The sequence below is a fragment of the Pygocentrus nattereri genome, chromosome 1, assembly GCF_015220715.1.
Source record: "Pygocentrus nattereri isolate fPygNat1 chromosome 1, fPygNat1.pri, whole genome shotgun sequence".
NCBI lineage: Eukaryota > Metazoa > Chordata > Actinopteri > Characiformes > Serrasalmidae > Pygocentrus > Pygocentrus nattereri.
Genome location: NC_051211.1, coordinates 20523129 through 20547036, shown reverse-complemented (window position 1 = coordinate 20547036; position 23908 = coordinate 20523129). Strand labels below are relative to the sequence as shown.

At 39.0% G+C, this 23908-nt stretch overlaps 2 protein-coding genes across 7 annotated transcripts in view; one reads left to right on the top strand and one right to left on the bottom strand.

Moving 5' to 3' along the window:
- The window catches only part of clcn1a (chloride channel, voltage-sensitive 1a), a 47367-nt gene extending 41899 nt beyond the window's left edge, over positions 1-5468 (top strand). The window contains exons 18-24 of the mRNA XM_017718575.2: positions 87-274; positions 884-965; positions 1139-1224; positions 2730-2774; positions 2960-3064; positions 3911-3997; positions 4981-5468. Coding sequence (XP_017574064.2) covers positions 87-274; positions 884-965; positions 1139-1224; positions 2730-2774; positions 2960-3064; positions 3911-3997; positions 4981-5460 — 1073 coding nt within the window. The 3' untranslated portion in view covers positions 5461-5468. The remainder of the gene's footprint in view (positions 1-86; positions 275-883; positions 966-1138; positions 1225-2729; positions 2775-2959; positions 3065-3910; positions 3998-4980) is intronic.
- A 3990-nt stretch (positions 5469-9458) lies between these two features.
- The window catches only part of fam131ba (family with sequence similarity 131 member Ba), a 60842-nt gene continuing 46392 nt past the window's right edge, over positions 9459-23908 (bottom strand). For 5 of the 6 annotated variants that reach the window (XM_037541049.1, XM_037541051.1, XM_037541058.1 and 2 more), the window contains 4 exons: positions 21662-21802; positions 14724-15022; positions 11872-12126; positions 10265-10504 (listed from right to left, as the gene is read on the bottom strand). In XM_037541049.1, the coding sequence (XP_037396946.1) occupies positions 10265-10504; positions 11872-12126; positions 14724-15022; positions 21662-21802 (935 nt within the window). Of the gene's footprint in view, positions 10505-11871; positions 12127-14723; positions 15023-21661; positions 21803-23908 lie in introns of all 6 variants that reach the window. The other variant, XM_037541038.1, reaches the window with a different exon arrangement.

Here is a 23908-nt window from a genome sequence, read left to right as displayed (position 1 = left end):
AGTAAAGAGTTTGCCTTAAACTGATTCCAGACTGACAAAAACAAGCAATAAATGCTGACACTTTTCCACCTGTCTCTCAACCTCAGAATCAATGATCCTGTTGGGCAGCATTGATCGATCTGAGCTACTTGCACTCTGTGATTGGTGGCTGTCAGCAGAGAGGCGGCTCCTGATGCAAGGACAGGGTTTGCAAGGTCAAGGGCCCTGTGCCAAGGACAGCTGGGAATCTTTTGCCTTTGTGGATGAAGAAGGAGAGGAAAGCGCAGGTGATAAGGTGTGTCAAAAGAAAAGTGATTATTCAGTTTTGGGTTTTTTTATTATTATTAATATCATCTTTATTTTGCTTTTCTAATAAAACCTAATTGAAATACTAATGAAAGAAATGTTACTGATAAGAAATATATCATTGCAAGTTGCATTAAAATGTAAATCCAGGGTTCCTGCCCAGTCTGTCAACCCTGATCTGGCTCTGTTTGAATAGCAGTGAGCGGTGCAGGAGGGCAGAGGAAACCATCGTGTGTTTTTAACCATCATCTTAAAAATGAAACAACTTTTTGGTCTGTGTCTATCAGTGCTTGGGGGAGGAGGTTTTTAAGCTGCTCAAATCCACTCTATACCCAAGGCAACACAAAAGTCAGCCACATGGGCTTTATCGCTCGGTGCAGTCTGAATAATTTTCCTTCGGCTCTTGACATCTAGCTATCCTACACATTCTCATTTAAATCTAATTATTTGGCTTTGCTAGATTTTTTTTACATATGAAAATGGACAACAGAGTTGAGAAAACAAATTATTAAAGAATGCAAGTAGATTAAGCAGAAATAGCTGCTTTTCTTGCCATGACATCAAAGGGTTAACCCACTGTTCTCTATCAACATTTCAGAGTACGCCTATACAAGAGGAAAGAAATGGCCCTTTACCTTCACCCAAACCTCCAGAACCATCCACAAATTACACCACTTCAGGTAAATCAAGATTATTGTTGAGACATTATCAGAGGCAAGGAATGGTGAAGTCATTTCATCCATCAACAGAGTAGAAGTAAACTTAGCATTAGTTTCCATAACTGTCAGTTATGTTACTGTTTTTGTACTATCAACAGTGCAACGTTCTCTCTTTCTCTCACTTTTTCTTCCAGATAAAGGCCCCCTTCAGTCTTTCAGGAGAACTTTGCATAATCTCTTTTCTTCCTCTTCAGAAAGACAGGCAGAGAGTCAGACACAGGTGCATACTAGTGTACTTCAGTTGTAAGTCTTGTGAAATGTGGGGTAAATTGCTGAAACCCCAAATACTCAAGAACACTTCAAATTATTGGCATTACTTTATTATAGCAGTGAGGTTGTTCTCTGTGATCCACATGCACTTTAGCATTCAAAAGTTTGAAGCACGATTTTGCAGATGTGTAAAATGATTTTCATATGCTAGTTCGGTTCAATGTCACAGGTTTCATGTGGTTTATAAGAAGTAAGGAAGCTTTAGACATAGAAAATGAAAATAAACCCATCAGTGAGAAAGCAAAAACATTAGGTGTAGCCAAATCAGCTATTTGTTACCTTCTTTAAAAAGAATGCACTCTTTCCCTGGTGAAGAAAACCTCTTCAGCAGCAGTTAGCCAGATCAAGAACACCCTCCAGGAGGTCGGCTTGTCTGTGTAAAAATCAACAATTAATACAGAGCGTTTATTACAAAGTGTTAACCATCGCTAAGCCTCAAAAACGGAAGGAAAAAATAACATATAAAAAGCCTATAAAGTTCTGGAATATCATCTTATAGACAGAAGAACCAAAGATCAACTTGTGAGATAATTGTCAGAAAAGAAGAGCATGGAGAAGAAAATCTACTATGATCTAAAGCATACCACCTCACCTGTCAAGTACGGTGGAGTTTGTGTTGTGGCCTAAGCATGTATGACTGCTGGTAGAACTGGTTCTTCTGCTTTATTGACGATGTGGCGACTGACAAAAGCAGAAGGTTAAATTCTGAAATGTATAGGCCTATATTATTGGCTCAGGTTCAGCTAAATCCTTCGAAACTCATTAGATGGTGCTTCACAGTGCAGATGTGACCCAAAGTATACTCCAAAAGCAACCCAAGACTTTTTAAGGCAAAGAAGTGGAATGTACTGCAATGGCCAAGTCAATCGCCTGACGTCAATCCAATCAAGCACGTATTCACATGCATTCAACTGAAGACAAAAGTAGAAAAGTAGAATGCCTCAAGAACAAGCAGGAACTGAAGACTGCCGCAGTAATGGCCTGATAGAGCATGACCAGGGAAGAAACCCAGCTGTTGCCTGTGGGTTCCATATTTCAGGCAGTCACTGCCTGCAAAGGTTTTGCAACCAAATATTAAAACTGAAAATTTAATGTATGAATAAGTCAGATTGTTCAGTTACTTTTGATTTACATTTGGGGGAGGGTCTATTTGGATGTACTTTCAAATTAGAAGTGAAAGTCTGCATTTTGAGCTCATTTATTTAATTTTAAGTAAAATGTGCTAGAACTATGCAGTCAGATGGTGGTTTGAGTTGTCATGATTCTAAATACAATCATTGAATTTATTAAAGAACCCTTAAAGAAGCACTTTTACAAAAGTTCGTACAGTTTTGTGTTGTCGAATTATTGTTGCATATAAAATAACTAGTATTAATATGCTAAGTGATTTTAATCATTTGAACAGTAGTGTATCTCTCTCTCTCTCTCTCTCTCTCTCTCTCTCTCCCTTCCCAGGAGCCGACTCCTCCACCCCTCACTGATACAATGACACCTGAAGAGGTGTGGCTCTTGTTGAGAAATGACTTTGAATTTAGCTGATTTTACCTGATGGCTGAACTTAATAGCTTTGGTCAGAGTGAAATAGTTGTTATGGTCCTATGGTTCCAAGATTTCAGAATACTTTGAAAATAAATTGATTTAACATGTCTGGTTGCAGTGAGCTCATCTAGTACCGTTTGAAACAGATAAAAGCATGGGAGGAGTCAGAGATGGATAAGCCACTAGAGCTTGACCAGATACGGATAGATCCCTCCCCTTTCCAGCTAGTGGAGAGAACGTCACTACACAAGGTAAACTGTAATCTGGGGGCTTTTTTTTCCACTGTTGCTGTTATGCTGTACATTTTTCGATTTCAGTGGATGTCATTACTGTAACATTAACCATCTTCAGAATTCTCTGCAACTAATCCCTGAATGGAGGCCACAAGGAAGCTGTAATCAAGCCAAGAAGTCAATTAGTGCAAAAATGGTAACTTTGTAGGAGAAAGAAAAACCTTCTTAACGTTTAATGGAAGTTTATATAACAAGTCATTTCGGACCATTGCTTTTGGTTCATTGATCATGAAGTTTTGACACAATGTAAAGGGCAGCTGGAGCTTTCAAATTGAGATAGAAGGTTTTTATTGTGACACATACTAAATGTACTTCTTTGGTCAATTTTCAGAGCAATATGCCACTGGTGTTTTTTCTGTCAGATCAGAATAACTACCCACCCTGTCACAGACTGACTGATATTTGCCAGAATCAGGAGAAACTTTCAAACTTTCAAAATTGGTTTGCCTCATGGTTCTACCTGCTGGGATCATGCAAGACCCCATAGGCATCTTAATTTTGGCCTTGCAAATATTTATGCTATATTGCAAGGTGTACTGCAATTGCAACATGTAGTAATATTTGAATAATTGCGGTACTAGTGTCATGGCCATATCATTCTGCCTAATTAAGGCAGAATTCTACATTTAGAAGTACATTGACTTTCATGGTACAGGTGTTGTACCCTGCACCAACCCTGGCTCCTTTTTTTTGCTTTTCCAGCTGAAAAAAAAAAAATCACACTGTTGCATTTGGATCAGATAGTATGTCATTGACTGTATGTTTTTTGAACAGTGATGACATTGACCTCTTTTTTATCCATAGACTCATACTTTGTTCTCCTTACTGGGTCTCAGTCATGCCTATGTAACCAGCATAGGCAAGCTGGTTGGAGTTGTGGCACTGAAGGAGGTAGAGGAGCACACATGCATCCATTCATGCATTTATGAATAACTTCATATCATATACAGTTACATGAAACCGTTTGAACACCCCTGGTCAAATTATAGGTCTTGTTGATTTTCATAAGTGAAAATAGGTTAACACATCCTACACAGGGACCATAAATGTCAGAATAGAGTGCTGCACAGACTCAGCAGACTGTACATAATTCTGGCATTAATGTTAGGGTTGATAGCTCTAGTGTTGAAGTAATTATTCAAAAAATATAATTACAAGTTGCTAATTACTTGTAATAGGATCACGTTACTTATTAATTCCTGGAAAAGGTAATCTCATTAATTTGCTTCTGCATTACTCTGTACCAAATGATTTCACTGTGTTGGCAGATACATTTGCTTGTTTCAAACCTAAAACCTTAAAAATAAGCTGATATGCCAGTGTAGTGAGATAATTTCACCTAATATAATTACTTAAATAAAATGCCTAGAATAGTTGTGCGATATACTACAATCTCAGAATAAGAAATATGAGCAGTATAGGCTAGATTTTAAACAATTTCACTTGCCATAAGATGCACAACGCTTATGAACCTAGAGCCTGGCTAAACTAAAAATGTGCATCCATTGGGCCCCATTCCTGTCTGTTGCCTAATGCTTCAGAACCCCTAAATCCGTCCCTGCCTCCAGTGATTACAGCAAACCTCTGGCAATTTTTGTAAATCTAAGTTGTTTGTGACTAGTTTGAGCCTAAACCAGCATTTTTTGATGAAACAAATTTAAGAAGAAACATTTTGTAATTATTAACTTTCATCTTGTAATTATTTGGGGTGCTATTGTTGCCCCTGGAGTGCATTGGCAAAGTGGGTAATGTGAGGCACTTTTTTTGTCCCATTGACTTGAGTCCACTATTTTGTTTACGATGTGCACAGTCTACAGTGACTATGTTCATTTATTTTCCAATTCTTTGTTTTAAATTTTCTCAACTTCTCTCAGCTTCAGAAAGCCATTGAGGGCTCTACGCGAAGCGGTGTCCGCTTGCGGCCTCCTCTGGCCAGCTTTCGCGACACTAGACGCAAGTCCTCGAAGCCGTCGCAGACTACGTCAGCTCCGTCTTCCCCCATCTCTCCCCCGGGCTCCCCTTCTCCCTCTTCTCCTATCACAGTCCCAGCGGTTACCCCCCAAGACCCTAACCCTGTCCCCCCAGCCCCAGCCCCTGCCCCAGGTCGACAGCAACAGGAGATGGAGGTGTGGATTGAAGGAGTAACGCGGGAGGTGGTGGTAGAGAACACCAGCAGTTCCACCACAGGAAGCAGCAGCAGTGGGACAGGAAGTAGCAGCAGTGAGGCAAGTCCCAACAGCACCCCGCCTATGCCCTCTTCCTCTCCTCCTTCCATTCCTCTCTCCACCCTGCAACCTGCCCCAGAGAACTTGGGAGACAACACGGAAGAAAGCGATGACGAGGAACCCATTTAGGAGCTGTGAAAAGTGATCAGTTTATTTTATTTTATTTATATATATATTCTGTTGTTTTTTAATGCTGTTTCTGAAAGAGAGTGATTTTTCTGAGCATCTGTGAATCTGTAAAATATTATTAACACATGATTAATTCAGCATAACTTTCTTGGTTCAAGAAGCAATAATGGTAAGCATTTTGTTATTGTCTACACATTAAGTTTTCACTTTCTTAACTTTTTTTCACTGAATGTTTCCAAAAGCACTCACAAAAGTGAGGACTTTTTGTTTGTCTTCCTGTTGAAGTAGGTAATTAAAAAATAGGCACTTATTCCCCGTCTTTGTACATAGAGAATTTTACATACCATATTAGTTATATAAAATTTAATTTTACTTGAGTTGCAAAATTAAATATTGCTGGAGTTTTAGCATTAAAGCTGATTTCATCCAGTTCTCTACAAAGTCATTAAATCATTTGTAAAGCCAAATTAAAAACAAAAAAAGAAAATTCCACAAGAAAATCTTAGTATTTCAGCAGCATAGCAAGAATCTGAATCATTAATCTAGTGTAGAAATATAACACAGCAGCATTTAGTGTCATTTTCAGTGACATATGAACTGGTTGACTTGGAGTAGTGTGAGTTGTCACAGGCATGGCATGAGCAGCTCTTAAAACATAGCGATGTCATACATATTAGTGTGTCACGAGTTCTTTTTTAGGACCAGTCAAAGTGTTGTATCCTTTTCCTTTCAGCCCTGTTTGTCCAGCCTAAAGCTTCCAAATTGTTTGTTGATGTTCAGCCAGCAGGTGGTGCCCTATGAACCACACAGCACTGAAACTTTAGTTCAAATTTAGGGTGTGTTAAAGTGCTGCAGCTGCACTGCAGAGCCTGCAGTTTTCATATAATATGCATGCAGCATTTTCTGCTAATATTTACATGGCAACCAGCGCATCTGTGCAGAACTGCCATAGTTTTTACTGCCTCCTCACTGTTTTTTCTTGTAATGATCCTATTATTATTAAGACTTACTTTGAAAAATGAATTCCTCATATTTACACATTCTCCTCCTACCACATCCTTTGTTCCATCCCTCCATCTTTATCTCTCAGTCTCTCAGGTTGCTCTCATGTCTTTAAATCAAGGACTCTAAGCAATAATGAACATGGTCTGTATGTATTATATGTGCTGTTGAAATGTCTTCATTTTTGCTATGTAATAGCTGAAGGGTGTATTTGTAAGGGGGCAGGAGTAAACATGAATAAACAAACAAGCACTTGTTTTTTCTGTACATTTTTGCAGTCTAGTCTGTATTTATTTATTAATTTGTTTCTGCTCTCAGTCTGGAGAGATTGTGTAATGTACAACCCAGGTTTAGCACTACTTATTGTTTTGTAGATAGTAGGTAGTTTATTTTTGGATAGTAGTTATCAAAGTGATCATTAGACTGTGATGTCAAGGATTCACATTATTTAATGAAATACTTTGAAGATTTGTTGAGAAAATAACTACAATAAATCACAACTATCAAGCCTGGCTCTGGAGTTTGTAAGGGGCCCAAGCACTGAAATTAGTGGAACCCTGTTACCATGCATCAGGTGGATTTGTGTGAATCTGAGACTTAAGTTTCTGTGGTGAAAGTGCAAGTTGAGTCTCAAGTCTTTAGTAGGGAATTATTTTAGCCTTATTTTTAGATGGAAGTATTGTATTGTACAAAAGTAAACATCTACTAAAAACTTGTCCAGTTTCAAATAACAAGCCTTTCCTTAACATTAGAAAAACCTTCTGAAGGACCAAATACACAGTAAATGTAATGTCTAAAGCAAAATCACTTAAAAGTTTGGTTAGTCTGTAGTTTGTGTAGCAAGTATGCTGGCATAGTAGCTAGTAGCTTAATGTGTATAGCCTGGAATAGCCGTTGTTCACGCTATGAGACACATTATGATCAGATCACTCAAACCACCTTCAGAGCTGATTGGATATGACCACATAATATTTACAGTGTGAATGCTAAAGAGTCTTGTTGCATCTCTGACAGTGGAAACAGACAACCTTTATCATATAATATAAATGGCTACATGTCTCACTGGCCACTTGTGATCACATCACTTGAGACGGATGTTAATACTAAGTGTGAATAGGGCCAATGGGGTTTATTAATTTACTGCATTAAGGCTGGCAGTCCTAATTTGTTCTTGTTTTTGTTCTCAGGGTGAAATTTCAGGGGTCTCGAGTCTAAGCCATCAGTAATTAAGAGGAATCATCACTCAGTTAAGGGTGAGTCAGAGTAGTCGTCAGTCAGTCAGAAAAGTTAGTGTAGTGAGTCATTTAAGGACAAGTCAAAGAGGAATCTGAGTCAAGACATGAGTCAGTGTTGAGTCATTAGTCAAGGCAGATTCCATGTCAAGTCGTGAGACGGTTCAGGACGAGTCTCAGTTGAGACACGAGTGTTAAGGACGAGTCTGAGTTGAGTCTATTTTCAGTCAAGACGGTCCAAGTCAAGATGCGTGTCAGTTCAGGATGAGTCCCAGTTGAGTCGTAAGCCAGTTCAAGTCCGAGTCAAGTCATTTGTGAGTTCAGGACGAATCGGAGTGGTCATTCGGTTAAGGCAGAGTCTGAGTCGAGTCATTAGTCATTCAGAGATGAGTCTGAGTCCAGTTGTCAGTTAAGGATGAAGTCAAGTTTCAAATCAATGAATTAACCATTTGTGTTTGTGTGTTCAGGCAGGTTTCTTCTGGAACGTCCTTAGACTGGTTTGATGACTTCCAACCAGGCAGGGACCATCCTCACAGTAAGATTTTTATTTACACATAACACATGAAAATACACACATACTGGATATGAGGCTACAACTTAGCATGACAGCTCACGCATATTCCTTGTTCTTTTGACTGCAAATTCCTTTTGCACCTTTAATTGTCAAATTCAACCTTGATATTGAAGCAGAACTGTAATGTGGAGTTATTGGTCTTTTTTCATAACATCATTGTTTAGCTCTCCAGACTACGCAGTGCCTATAATACTACTATAATGTAGTGTAGATGTGGTAATGACTATGTGACATTGCCATCCAATCATGTTAACATGTATATAAAAAATAAAATACGGACGCTGCAGTTTTCCAGTGTCACCTTTTTCATCTAGAGAAGTGTTAAAAAACACTTTTAAGAAGATGAATAACAACTTAATGAGTTTTCTTAAATCACTGGAACCGTGGGAATTTTCACAGTAATGGCATGCTCATTAGACCTTTCTCCACCTTGTTAAACAATTACATATCATAGAATGTATTAGTTATACAAAAATAAATGTTGCTCCAGTTGCATAATGGGTTTCAGCACTAGAAATTAAACTCACCCATTCTCCATAAAATCATTAGAGGAAATCATTTGCAAAGTCAAATAATTGCAACAATCTTTAAACAAGGCCTTCAACTCTGCATTAGCCAAAAGCATTAATTTAACAACATTTTTCACACATTACTAGCTTCATATCTTCTCTTGTCAACTAGGAAAGCAGCTTTTCAAAATAGATGAAAGCCAGCGATCAACATATCTAGCACCTTCGTTTCTCCTATTTCAGCCTTCATGTCCACAGTCATGCGGTCTGTCATGACGACATGGTAGAAAATATATGATACAGTGAGCAAAATGCAGTACCGGTGTTTTCAAATGATTAGAAATACCCATATTTTCTCAGTGCGTTTGAGTCAGTTAGGCCTGAAAACCATTAAGTTTGCTATGATACACATGCACACCATGCTCTTCTTCATTATTAGATGTTGTATGCAAGCTATATTGCATATGTTTGTTTGTCATTTCATCCTCTGATCGTACAGGTGTTCTACTGATAATTTGAGAATTATGAGAAATGCTCGAACCTCCTTTCCTTTGCTGTTCTGGGAAAATCAGTACTCCGTAGCATGATGAAGCAAAAGAAAAAGGCCCAAAAGTCAAACAAATACAAAGACGAATTGGGGAAAAGGGCTGATGGAACAAGAAATGGAATCATCACTCAAAAGACAGTACATTCTTTTATGTCCATAATAGTGCATAAGTCTTATAAATAGCAGTTCAGTATGGATGTTGAACAGGGCAGCACTGTTTCCAGTTGGGCAGTATTGTGCTTGGTTATATAAAGAAAAATAGATTTGTTGTGTGTGTGTGTGTGTGTGTGAGTTTGTGGATGCTGGAGGTAAAATACATAGGAGACACTTCACACAACATTATTGCCAAATGGCGAATTGATAATATGTTTTTTTTTCCAGAATATGCCTTTATACATACATACTTACATACATTCATACATTCAGACACACATACATACATACAAACATACATACATATTGTACGTACATACAAATACATATCATTTTATTGGCTTTTAGTTTTATTAAAAAAATCAATGTATTTCTTATTACTATATGGATTACTGGTAATTCAGTCACTTAAATATTCAAAATGCATGCACGTTCTTTTGGTTGTCTTGGTATCTTGGTATTGCACTCGTTATTTTCTTTTTGTAAGTGTCCTCAGTCTTTTTTCATCTCTCCCTCGTCGGCCATAAAACTCCAGTCTTCTCTGAAAAGGCGTTGGGCATCATCTCCAGTTCATTGCAGCCAATTCTAATATTATGTCCTCCATCACTCTTTAATAATGTATAAGTCAGTGCATCTCTCGCCGCAAAAGTCCTTCACCATGTTTGTCGGGACAAAAAGAGAATGAATACACCTTGGGACGGGGGTTGGGTATACATTAGCTTAATTAGTTGATTATTTGGGTAAAGACAGTTTTGTTCAAGACTTTTCATTTCGGTGAAACTTGCTGTCAATTGGTTGCCACTACAACCACGGTCCCCTCCTCCACCACTTCCTCTTCCTTCTCCTCCAGTGATTGGACAACGTAGGATGTGACCTCGAAGGTCATGTGCTCAGCCGTTGGCTCTGCTGGTGCCTGTGCTGGACTCGTGCCGCCAGGTGGTGTGGGGTCCTCTCTTGGAGGCGGAGGGGTCAGAACGGGGGTTACGGACATTGGCTCAGGCTCAAGCGTTAATGTGATGTCATCCTCCTTGGAGAAAAGAACAAACAAGAGTCGTTATTAAAAAGATGTTTAGGCCCAAAATGTCATTTATCTTATTTACATTTTCCTTTGTCTGTGGTCCCAAGTTTATTTCTTGGTTTTGGACTAGAGCTACAAGGCTTATGTGAAGGGCGAAGCTATTGGGGGGCCTGGAGGTTGCCTACACCCCCTCACTTGGAAGGGCACATATTTCTGACTGCTCAAAAGAAAAAAAGTCCTCTCGTGATGAAAATGATACAGAATGTGATTTGTCTTAAACTCTAATATAGGATGCTGAGTTCTTGCATCTTTTTCCTTATATTGTACCTTAGACAATAGAAGTGACCAGCAAAGCTCTCTTTTTAGCATCCGTTATCACCATGGCAACGTTTATAAGGCTGCATGTTTCCATTGGTAATGTCACAATTTTAACCTTCTCTGCCATAAGGCATGGAGCGACACCCTTTTTTAATTTCAACATGTAAATATTAGTCTGCTTGACAGTTCCTGGTGGTAGGAACAGAGGGAACACTGCTTAGATATGCAGGTTCCTAACATAGGCTACTACTTACCTGGCTACAGCGAGTTAGGTAAGCAGTAAAGCTGACATAGTTTAATGCAACGAAGAGAAAAGCTCAGTCTTCAGCCTTCACCCTAGAAGTACAGCTAGTGCTGTAGTAGGCAGACCTGTGGTTAATTAGCCAATACCCACTGTGGTATGCTATATGACATATTGTTATCTGTAAAAATGTACAGTAAACAGTAGTAGCAGCCTGCATTTTGTCAGTAATTTTGTCAGATTTTTTGTGGACTTCAGACAGCAAATGTGTCTTGGCTGATCAATAACATAGAGGGATAACTGCTTAATTCATGGCCAAATCATTGTTTTTAAACAATTTAATAGATTTTTAATAAGGATGCAGGATCATAATTGGAGCATAATTATACATGAATCATCATGCTAAACTGCCAGCTGCCTCTTCCTTAGTGTATGGTAGTACAGTCAAGTTTTTTGACTGATTTTTAAATTTTTATTTAGTACTGATTTTAAGTAAAATGCCATTAAAAAGCAAAGAAGGTTATTTCTATTGCAATTTTGGCTAATACAAAGTACTGAAAATGTGCTACTGTGTTTCATAAGTTCATTTTGCCCACACGCTGTGGTCTTCAAGCTCAAAGGCTAATAAAATTTGGTCACAAAATCGTCCAAATTGGCTGTAAAGAAATTGACGGCCGTAAAAATTGATGAATGGTGCATCCCTAGTTTCTAGGCCTAATAGGACTTTGAAAGTCACTTACTCTGAAAGTTAATGCGCTACTTCAAATAGGCTTATTAAACTGATTCAGCACTGGCATTTAAAATGCTACAGACTCACCCTGGCTTCCTCCTCCTGTTGCTCAAGGATGCATTCATTTTCTGTAACTAACTCGTCCCCATACGATTCAGGCATGCCCATTTCTGCCAGGGTTATACCCATGTGTCCCATCATCTCCATCTGATGGGGCTCCACCTGAGCCGCTGCCCACAAGTCGGCCAATCGCGGGTGAGTGGGTGGTCCCAGGCTGTGAATGGTGCTGTTGGGCGTGGCTTGCAAGGAATGGGAGGCGCTGTGTAGTCGATGTTCCAGCGACTTGAAGAAGCATAGTGTAAAGACGAAAAAGAATTATTTCCCAAATTATCAAAATGCTTTTTTGATATTTAACCCTTAGAATCACTAATATCAGTGGCAATAACAACGGCATGGTGCAATTTTTCCACACACATTCATTATTTCTAGCTCATTCTGTCAAAACAGCACATTATACACATTCAGTCCATATATTTGAGTTTATAAGTTGAAGAGGAGGCATGAACTTGAAGATGTGCTTTGTAGAGCGAAAACAAAATCCTTTATTTTTTTGCAATAAGTTTGTCATTTCTTGAGAAATCACAAGTGCAGTCTCAAATATGTCAATACAGAATGCCATTATAACATAAATGCTCTGAAAGTTCTGCAGGTAACTGTGGCATGAATCATATAACTGCGTAATTGTACTTAAGTGGTATAGCAAAACGCACAAATAACTCTCGACTTCTAAGGGTCGGCAGTTGCTGAAGAAGAACAGAAATGGAAACTGGAGTTCCGGCTGTACAGAATGCAGCTGCTAGACTGCTTACAGGCACCAAGAAAACAGACATTATCCAACTTTGAGTCTCTCTCGACTGGCTTCCTGTCCATTACAGGATCCAATTTAAGCCTCTTTTATTTGTTTTTAAAGCTCTTAATGGGCTAACCCAGTCCTACATTGCAGACTTGCTCCACCCTTACTCTGCTCTTGGGTCTAATATCCTCAAATTGGTTACTTCGGCTGAATCTTAAGGAGCACTGTGCTTTTGCAGTTGCTGCTCTGAGGCTGTGGAACAGTCTACCTCTAAGTATTATAAAAGTCTCATGTATCACTGATTTCAAATCAAGCATTTTGAGATCTTATTAATATGGTTACATTTATTATTATTATTATTATTTCATAATTTTTATACTATTTGGTCTTCCTGCATTCTTTTTGATTATATGCACCCTGAATTTTTAGATTTTTTTTCATCAATATGTTTATTAGTCTTTCACTATTAAATCAAGATTACATGTAAAACATCTGCACGATTTGAACTTCAATAACCCAACAACATTTTTTAGGGACAAGGAGTGCTGTCTTAATAAACCCAAGATTCACCCCTATTTGTTCCTGTGACACAGATTCATCTCCTAGCAAGGTAAGCCTTGGTAACGGGGGTATATCCACTTTGGTGACCTCTAAAAATGCCTTCCAGTTTCCCTCCATGTCAGGGCAAGACCAGAGAATATTTAACAAAGATCTAATCTCCACTTTACATTTGGCAATACACTGAGCTATCGTTAATCATTATATATAACCCTTCATATCTGATGAATGATACTAAACTGGATTAACACAGGGCAGCTATTAAAGAAGAAATACTGTGCATTCTCACAAACGTTTCCCTGCACACTATCTTCAGTTATGCACTGTAAGTCCTTTTCCCACTTTAACAGTGGAGGTAGCATCCCTTAAAAAATCAGATAGACATAAGAGCCTCTAGAATCCTGATTTTTTTTATCATTTCATCTATAGGAAGATGCACTTGAGTTCCACACCAAACTCATCAAATCCTTTCTTTATGGAGTTTATTTTGTGCATAGGCGAACAGTTATGCTGGAACAGAAAAGGGCCTTCTCCAAACTGTTGCCACAAAGGTGCAAGCATACAGTTGTCTAACATGTCTTTCTTTGTATGCTGTAGCATTAACAGTACCCTTCACTGGAAGTAAGCGGCCAAGCCCAAATCCTGGAAAATAGCCCCTTCCTCAACCATTCAAATATATATCAAAAATGATTTTAAAAGATTCATCTGATTTCAAAGTGCCATTTTACAACCGTGAGGTCCCTAGAAACCATGATTGAAATCACATTGAATGAATTGGACTATTGCAAGGTCATATTGAGCACTTGTAAAATTACATCATAAACTTCATGCTCACTTAAACAATTTGCAGTTTGCTACATTTTTCTGTGATGAGTTACAATTGAAATAAATCATTTTGGAATCGGATGAATGTTTTTGAATCACCGTGTACTTCACTGTTTCGACTATGCGCTCCTGCAGGTAGCACTCCCCTGGACTCCACCAAACCCAGAAAACGGTTCAAATGAATTAAGTCTTTCTCGAGCAACGATCAAGTGAACCACACATGAATTCTCATAGGCCTAATTCACTGCATTTGCGTGATGTGAGCAATGCAATAAATCTTGCTTTTCATTTTGGCGCCCATGTTAAGTGGTCAGTGCGAGTCCCAGACGCGGTGAGATGTGGTGTGGTGTTTAGAGAATAGACCCAGGGATTTTTTTTCCGTGCATCACACAGTAAAATACATTGAAATAAGCCATGAAAATTAAGCATAAGACTGTATAAAAACTTGCTTGTTCATGACAAAATATGAGTAACATTCTGAGCTCTTCAGTATGACCCATTCTGCTGCCAGTGGTTGTCTATGAAGGTTGCATGGCTATATGCTTAACTTTATCCACCTGTTAGAGATACTTTTGGCCATATAATATATTTCTCTTTATGAGGTCAACTGTCATTTCAAATGTGTCTTTTAAACAAAAATGTACTTGCTTACTTACTGTTGTTGCTGGTGGCACTGCGAAATAAATAATTGAACTGTTCAAACCTGTTGTTGGTACTGCAGTAGTTGCTGCTGCTGGTACTGCTGGAGATGCTGCAGCTGCTGTAAGTGGCTCTGCTGCTGCAGTGTCAGCTGCTGCTGCTGGGACAGATAGAGGGCGGAGCCATCGTAACCCTCTCCAGACGCCCCGCCTGCCATTATGTAGGAGCCGGCAGCTGGAGAGGCCATGCCTGAAGGCTCGTTGCTGATTGGCTCCCAGGCATCAGAGGAGGAGAGGCAGTAGAGGCCCTGTGAGACGCAAGTGTGAGGCCAGACTTCTGCAGAAGAGTGATGCATTGGCTGATCTACAGGGCATGAGGAGAAGAAATGAGGAGTGACAAAGGGTAAGGATGGCAACCGGAAAAATTAAACCTTTACTGGTCCCCAAACAGAAGTCCATTTGTTCCAGAGTTGTGCTGCCCATAATGTACTTGATTCAAATGTGCACATCATTTCCATATGAATCTAAATATGAATTGTGTTGGTGTAATATTTATGGCGAAATTTTGGACACGTTTAGAAAAAAAAAATGCAGTGCATCATTTTTCAGTGGACAGTATATAGGCACATTGTCTCGAAAGAGCACCTGCCATCAAGATAAAATAATGAACTTATTGTACTCGTACGTATAATATTAACAAAATATGAGTACAGGAGATCTTAGAAACAATAAGGTAGAGATAGATGGTACACTACACTAGACCCTAGAGCTGAAAGATTGTTTTTATATCAAATAAGTTTTTATATAAAATAAATCTGAGAATAATTATAGCTGACATCATCTACAACATTGAGGTAAGAAGTTTAAGGTGGGGATATTTAAGAACTGAGAGCTTGCGAACAACTTGCAGATGAGTTCAACCAATCAGAAGCAACCAAACACCCATGTGCTTTGACATCACTACCACAACTAACTGCCACTCTGGCAAACGACGACCAGCGTTCAAGCCTCAAGCTAGTCTTCTCTGCCAAAAGAAAGGGCTGGACCTTGATTTACAGAAGACGGTGCCAATTTACATCCCAGTCGCAATTCAGTCACTGCTAACTTACACTTGCAGGCCACGGCCTCCGTATTGCAAGACGCTCTAAAGATGAAAGAAGTGAGGGCTGAGTGTTTCCTCCTTTAAGACTCCAAACAAAGAATGGCTGTAGCTGAGATTCAAATTCATAACCTCCTGATGACCAAGCAACATTGTTAGATGTTTCGTAAACCAAGAAAAAATGAAAAGGTTTTCGTGGACAAAGACCACTGCCTGTGTGTTCTTCTTCTTTTAATATTGTGTCATTAAACACGGATATGTTTTAAGCACTCCTCTCAGCCTGGGGTTACAGTGTGAAGCAGTGGGGGGGGGCAGCCTGCAGGTGCAGTTTTAGCTGATAATGAGGCAGCATGGTACCAAGCTGAATTAACTCAAAAAAGTGGTGCAGCAGGCAGCCTTGCAAACTTGCCATCCTAACAACAGCAGAACCCTTTTGGTACTATACAGAAACATTTGAAAACAGGTTATAGTTAGAACCATAGCAGCACATTCTCCATCAAACTGAAGAACCATTTCACCAAACAAAGGACCATTTAAGCATGTTTCTATATAGAACCACTGTCTTTACTAAAGAAACATCTTTTTAAGTGTGTAGAAAAGATCTTTAAAAAGACAATTAAGGATTCAGACTTGACCTATTTACAAGGAATTGTGTTATGAACTACTTAAACCTGAGGCATTCACTGATAGTAATAAGCTAAATATATACAAAATCATCATTTATGGGGTATTCTCTATTGGGAAGTGTCTGTCCCAAACACTAACACCTACATTTGAACTGACATTTGTTTCAATGCTTTTTTATTATTTAGAAAATATTTTTGAATATTTTTAAAGTGAATTCAAAAGATTTATATTTAAGTTTTGGACACACTTTATTTGGATGCTCTATAGCTACTTAAACCAACTTTCTGGTGATCTGCAGTTGATTATCAACAACGTTATGGTTATGACGTTAGAAGTAGATGTAGGTTTTGGCTTGAGGTTAAGGTTAGGGTTAGGTTTAGGGTTTAGGGACAGATTTAATAAACTCTTTCACACTGAATTTCAGGTTCAGTTGAATTTAATGGGTATTTAATTCAATTTTATCGAAAGGCAGACTGAGCATTTACAAAGCATCTATAGTAAATCATCTAAGTTACATTCAACTTCAAGTTCAGTGGCATTTAATGACTATTCAGTGGAATGATACTTAAATACATCTATGCTGAACATTTATGAAGAATCTACAGTGGACCACCCAAATAAAGTGTTACCTAAGTTTTAAATGAGGGGGAAAAAAAATTAAATACTGTCCAAAATGCTGTTTTACTCCTTAGGTGGAGCTTAAGTGGAGCTTACTCCTTGTTTTGAACACCCCTGCACTTTAGAGCAGTAAGTGAGACTGCATCCCTGTCCCTGATGGCCACATGGTGAGCAGTTAGATCCTATTGCTTTGAAGTAAATGTGTTTCAAAGCCAAAAATTAGTGTGTAACATAAGAATGGTCACATATTTTCTGCACTTACGTAAACCTTCAGTGTTTTAATGATTTTTTATTTTTATTTTATGCATGTACATTTGATCAAAGCTGTGGTTGCTAGTCATGTACTGGCTAGTGTTTTTCAGTTTTGCTCAAAATGAGCTAAAATTGTCACTATCAAAACAGTTACTATCAAAACATGTGGTAAAATGAAGCACAGGCTTGCTCTGAGCCCTGTGAAACGCCACTGCATCTTTTCAAACTGCCGCTAACGCAACCATTTTGGTAGAACAATCCAGATATAAACACTGTGGAAAAACTGCATATAAGTGGGTGCATCTATCGAAGTTTCTTCTGCATCTATCAGTAGAATTTAAACTGCATTATCATCATGCAAACTGCCAACTAATCACTACTGATCTACCAAGAAGGTACATTTTAAACGGACTTTTTTTAACTGAGTAATCGTGACAGCTCCAGTGTCAATACACTCTCTGCATGAACCGTGACTCAGAACGCCTCTCCACACTGCAGCACTCTGCTCTCCTGCCCTGAGCCCTGCAGCTGCCATTTTCCACTTTTTGGCTCTGCCACATTTCCATGCACTAAATAAAGCCATGTCTAACAGTGTAACACCTGTCAAACACACTGGATGCAGTATCAGTCAAAGCAGGGTAAACAATATAAATCACGACAGATATATGAAACCCATCACTGGTAAAATATGGAAGTGTGGAGTCCAGCATTGATCAGAGTTATGGTGTCTGATGCTTTGGTTACTACATAATGAGATTTTTGCCTCTCAAATCTGAATCGATATTTTGCATGTTGAATCATCCAGGTCGCTACTGGATTTATTAAATAAAGGGATATTCTAAAGCTTATTTTTAGACTTTAGTTTTGATCGTTAGAAGTGAAGCGACAGTGTCTTGTGGCAAAGGGTGCAACAACTACATTTTGCCATAACAGAGAAAATGCACTATTTTTAAATGTTGCTCAGAAGATAATAATAGGTAATCTCTCTAAACTAAAGGTTACAGATCAGAGACTTTCATGCTGGCACCACCAGGACAAATGGTCAAAAAAAGATGACCTAATAGAGTTGTATGCAAAATCTTGAACACCCCGGTCAGATTACATATTTTGCTGATTTTATAAATGAAAATGGGTTAACATCCTGTGACATGCGCCCGAACACCCAGCGGTGAAGAACCTCGATGAGATGCCGGGGTGAGAGCTGGGTGTGTGGAGGGGGCAGAGAGCAAAGCCCGAGTCCCCCGGCAGACGAGAGTGACGGGAGTCGTGGGAGTGACGGCGGGAAGAGGAGGACGACGACAACGGTGCCGGCAAGGACTGAGTCCTCGTCCCCGGTTATGCGGCGAGGCCACTTCACTACACCTCGTGTTCGACCCGGGCAGCCGAGTTAGCAGCTGGGGGCGGTAGCCAGGAGGTGCAGCAGCGAGCTCTCGTTCACTCTCGGCTCGGGTGCTCACGCTGCCCTTAAAGAGAGCAAGCTGATGCTGATCTGGCTGGCAGTGTGAGCGCCTTTTAAAAAGAGCTGAGAGGGAACTGGGAGAGAGAGGGACGAGCAGCAGCAACAAGAGACTGAAGAGCTGAAAAGCTTAGTGAAGCAGACTAAAAGGCTAGCTAGCTTCAGCCACTGAAAAGTGGTCAGTGTAGCGTTTGATTGTTTATTTTGTGTATTTATTTGGGTAAATTAAAGAAACATGGCTGCTGCAACCCTGAATCCTGCCTCCAGTGTCCTCCTTGAGCTCGGGGTAGCACATGGTCCTACACATCCTATACAGGGAACAAACCTAAACAGGGCATTTATTTTTCTAATCTTAGTGCGCAATTTCTATTAATTAAACACACTGAGAAAATGCACCACACATTACGAAATGTGCCATAACTTTTGCACAGGCCACATTTAATGTTTTGTTTTTTCTCCAATATGTTAAATTCAGCAATTAAACAGTACTTGGGCATTAGAATGTGCAGAAGTGTGTTCTTTGTATAATCACTCCAGCTGGTTTCTTTATATGTTTAATCAGCAATGAGAAACTGTCAAACACTAAAAATTTGTAAAGGTGTAGTCAGCTTCTCATTCACCAGCATCTTGTTTGAACTGTCCTGTTCCACCTTAAATGGAGCAGCAGTTACATTCCATGTAAGGCAGAACGGGAAAATTTAAACAAGAAGCTGGCGAGCGAGAAGCTGACTTCAGCCTCATAGAAAGTCAAATGTTGAGAGACATTTTACAAGAAACTCTTCCACTTTTGAGGAAAAGTTTCCTGCCAGAGGTGCGGAGAAAAGCTTAAAGCCGAGCAAAGTAAGTCTGTGTTTTTGTTTATATTAGATTTGTTAGCCTATACTAGGACTTTAGCACATATTGAGACATTTACTGCCAAGATAGTACTTAAAATGGGCATAAAACAAGGTTCCCAAGGTGGTTTGATTTTTGTTGAAAGGACAAAATGGCTCTTCTTAACATTTGGGTTGATCCCCTGGCCTAGATTAAAGGAATTCCCAATGGTGATTCGCCAATGGCATTGCAATCAAATCCTGGACTCGGCTTAATCCATGTCTGGGAGACCGGCCATTCTGGTTCTCAGTTTCCAAAGTTTTATCATATTTGGGTCTCCTACTGATTAAAAGACCTAAAGACCTACATTAGCTTAGAGATGGCAAGGTACCACTCTTCTTTTATTTACATTTCTTTTTTACATGTAGAGTAATTTTTTGTTTAATTTGTGAATGATTTTTTTTTTAAATAACTGTTTTACTGGAATTTGCCAAACAACCCTGTTTATTCTTCTCTTTCTCCAATGTCCAATACAATATTTTCTGCTGATACTAGCGCCTGTACTGAGATAAAGGCTAACAGATCAGTGCCATCATTCAATTCATCCCAGAAATATACTTTAAGGCAATCTTAAGAGTGTTTCACAAAGCAAGTTCAACATTCAACGCTTAGCTAGCTTCACTAAATAACACATTTCCCCATCACACTTAATCAATGTCATGAAGGCAGATACTAATTAGTGAAGCCAGCTCAGGCTTTAGCACAGAACATTCCTTTTTCTGCTGAAAACGTAGTTGTGTGCCAACAAAAAGCCCTGCAACAGCTGCTTAGGATGAATTTGCTAGTTAACTACACTGGCGGTCTAAAAGAATGGCTCACATGTTTACAGCAACACTGAGCAGCTATTTGTCATGTCTGGAAGATGTTCCAACACAACAGTGCAAGATACCACACAGGCAAGATTTAAAAGCCAGAGATTTTGTGGTGCTGTGATGGGAAACGTGTGGAGAAGAAAAACCCAAAAACTATGTATGGTCTGTGGACAACACTGAAGAATCTTTAATACGTTTAAAAGTGCAACACATCACTGTGAGGTTGTCCTCAAGACTAAACAGTGATAAACTGCTATTTCCTACTGCATGTTCATACAGGGAAAGGGGCCTAATTCCTTATTATTACTTTATTATTTACTTTATTTTTTTCTGCCATTTAATCTATTCTTTACGATCTTGATTTTATGAGTTTGGACCATGCCTTTAATATATGGATGTAGTATGAGAAGGGACTGCCAGACTGAAGGAGGGAAGAGAAATCTGAGAATCTGGGCTGGGGTTCTGCACAGGAATATGTTTCACACTTCAGCCACCTTTAATTATTACTCTGAAGAAACAAATCAATGACAAACCTATAGTGATGTGAATTTCTGAACGTGTACACATAAAGCTCCAGTTCTACATGATGATTCATTGTACTGTGACTATTGTGGATGAAGTGGTTGTTAGAAAACAACTGGACAAATGGTCAAAACAGAATGAGCTGGTAGTGTTCTACGAAAAAGTCAAATCTGCATATATTATGTTTTGTTGATTTTCGAAATGAAAATAATTCAAGCAGAACTGTGCTCTTTTTAAATAGTGATAGAAAACATGGTATCACACAGAAACCTTCAATTCCACATGCTGATACATTTTACTACGACCAGTATACACATGTCCGTGTCCCAACTACTCCAAGGGCAGATTTCAGTGAGTTAAGGGACAAAGCCAACGCCTCTGAATGTATCTTTGATGACACATTAGGTATGATAGTGTTCATAGGCATATGGATATTTCTGGCACCACTGTTTTATATTGTAATTGGATTCATTAGCCAAAAACAGCCTCACGGCAGCGCTTTTGAAAATCTGCTTCACAATGATTCAGCTAGCTTGAACCCGAGCCACGCACCACAGCAGACAAAACCCTGAGATAATGTCAAAGTTCACGAGATAACCCAGCTATCCTTTGCAGTAGCAGGCCTTTCTGTCAAATGATTCATTCTTCACATATAATCTGATGTGATGGCTGAATGAGGTGCAACTAATCCTGAATGTCAGTCATGTTTGCTCGACATTTGACGGAGGTGCTTGTTGTGCTTACCTCTGCTGGTGATGCTCTCCTGGTTGACTTCGCTGAGGTGGGCCACGCTGCCCTGGTTGGAGTCGGCACAGAGGCTCTCTCCATCCATGGAGTTCCAGGCCAGCAGTGTGGCCTCAGAGATCGCAAACTGCTGCATCACTCCTGTTGAAAAGTGAAGCAATGGATGGATTATTATGGCTTAATAAAGGCAAATATGAGAATGATCTTTTTCTCTGACACACCATAATGTAGGGCAAAATGAGGGAAGACGCCCTCCAGGGCGAGATGTTATTTCTCTCCTCATCAAATGATGGAGCAAAATCGAATCTCAACACATTTACCAAATGACTGTGCTCATCTGAATGAGTGCATTCCTGGGATTTATTCCCCCAGAACCTGTTTAAGGTGAGCTGATGAAATTTTTGGTCATTGGGTTATACTGATCTATGCATTTATATTAAGACTAAGATGCAGGAAATATTTTAAATACATGACTATAAGGGTTGTGAAACTTATTTGGTTATTTGTGCATGTAGTTATTTGATTTTTGGCAGGCATACCAAACCCTAAGACGTTTTACTTGTAGAAGAGTTATTATTGTTGTTTTTTACTGTATCATTATGATATAATTACAACGTACTGAAACATACATAGTTAAATAAAGAACTGCATTTACATTCTGCATCAACCAGTCAAGAGTCTGCACTTCTGCACTTGTTACATATTTTGTATGTAAAAAAAAATTTAAAAGGCACAAAGTTTCGATTTTTTCTTTCTGCAATTAAAGACAGTACATACAGTAATTTTTCGTCAAATTCTAATAATAATAAAATATCTTCACCTCTTCACTCCTAACAAATGGAGAATTGACTGAATATTTATAATCTGCACTTTTGACAGGATTTCTTCACTTCACTGAGTTATGTGTCAGATGGCAAATTACACTATGCTTTCGTTATTAGTGACAATAACTGCAATCAATCAGAGTTCTGTCAAGAGCCACGGTCACCTGAACTAATCATCTGCACTTAGAAACACTTGCACTGACCAATTCAATGGATGTAGATTGTTATTGCTTTGTTCATGGATTCTTCTACCAAACTGTTTCCTTACCGACTTTTAACTGATTTGGACTTTAGCCAATGTTTTTCTTGCTTTAAATGACCTTAATTATGTTTATTTTATTCAAATAACTGATTGAACGTTACATTTTGTCAAAATCATAACACTGAAAATGAGTGTGTAATATTAAGTATTGTCTGCTAAAACACATTTGGTAGTTTCATTAGTGACAATTCTTAATTTTACTCATTATTTTTCAGATTTTGGGGCACATTTACTTCAAAACAATGGGATCTAACTGGTCACCATGTGGCCACGAAGGACAGGGATGCAGTCTCACTTCCTGCGCTAAAATGCAGGGACATGGCTAAAACGGACTAAAACTCTTTGTCTCGGTAGTGATATGAAAACATGGGACAGCAATTTTCTCTCTCTCTTTTTCTCTCTCTCTTTTTTGAATCAAAAAGATCTTTTAACTTACAAGCTTAGGGAAAAAATATTAGAATTATTGTTTTGAATTATAATTGAAATGTAATAATAATAATAATAATAATAAATTACATTTATATAGCGCCTTTCACAACCCCAGGACGCATCACATAGCAAAAAAAAAAAAAAAACCTATACAGAGGAGGAGGAAGAAAAATGTGCATTAAACAGAAAAGTCTTTAAGTCGGATTTAAAAGAAGAAAGAGTAGAGCAGTCCCTGAGGGATTGAGGAAGAGAGTTCCAGAGTTTGGGGGCCATGGCACTAAAGGACCTCCCTCCCAAGGTGGAAAGTCTGGTGCGTGGAACAGCAAGTAAGTTATTGATAGAAGATCTGAGAGAGCGAGAGGGAGTGTAAGAGGTCAGCAGTTCTCTGAGGTAGGGGGGAGAAAGATTATGCAAAGCTTTGAAGTAAGATTTTAAACTTTATATGGGACGGGACCGGTAGCCAGTGTAGCTGGGAGAGAATGGGGGTGATATGAGCTGAACGCTTAGTGTGGGTGAGAACTCTAGCTGTTAGTTCTGAATGTACTATAACTTTTGGATAGACTTTACAGGGAGACCAACAAAGAGGGAGTTACAGTAGTCAATGCGGGACATAATGAAGGCATGAACCAGAGTTTTGGCATCTTTATCAGACAGGAACGGTCGGAGACGAGCAACGTTACGTAAATGAAAGAATGCAGTCTTGGTGAGGAATTTGATGTGCAGATCAAAATT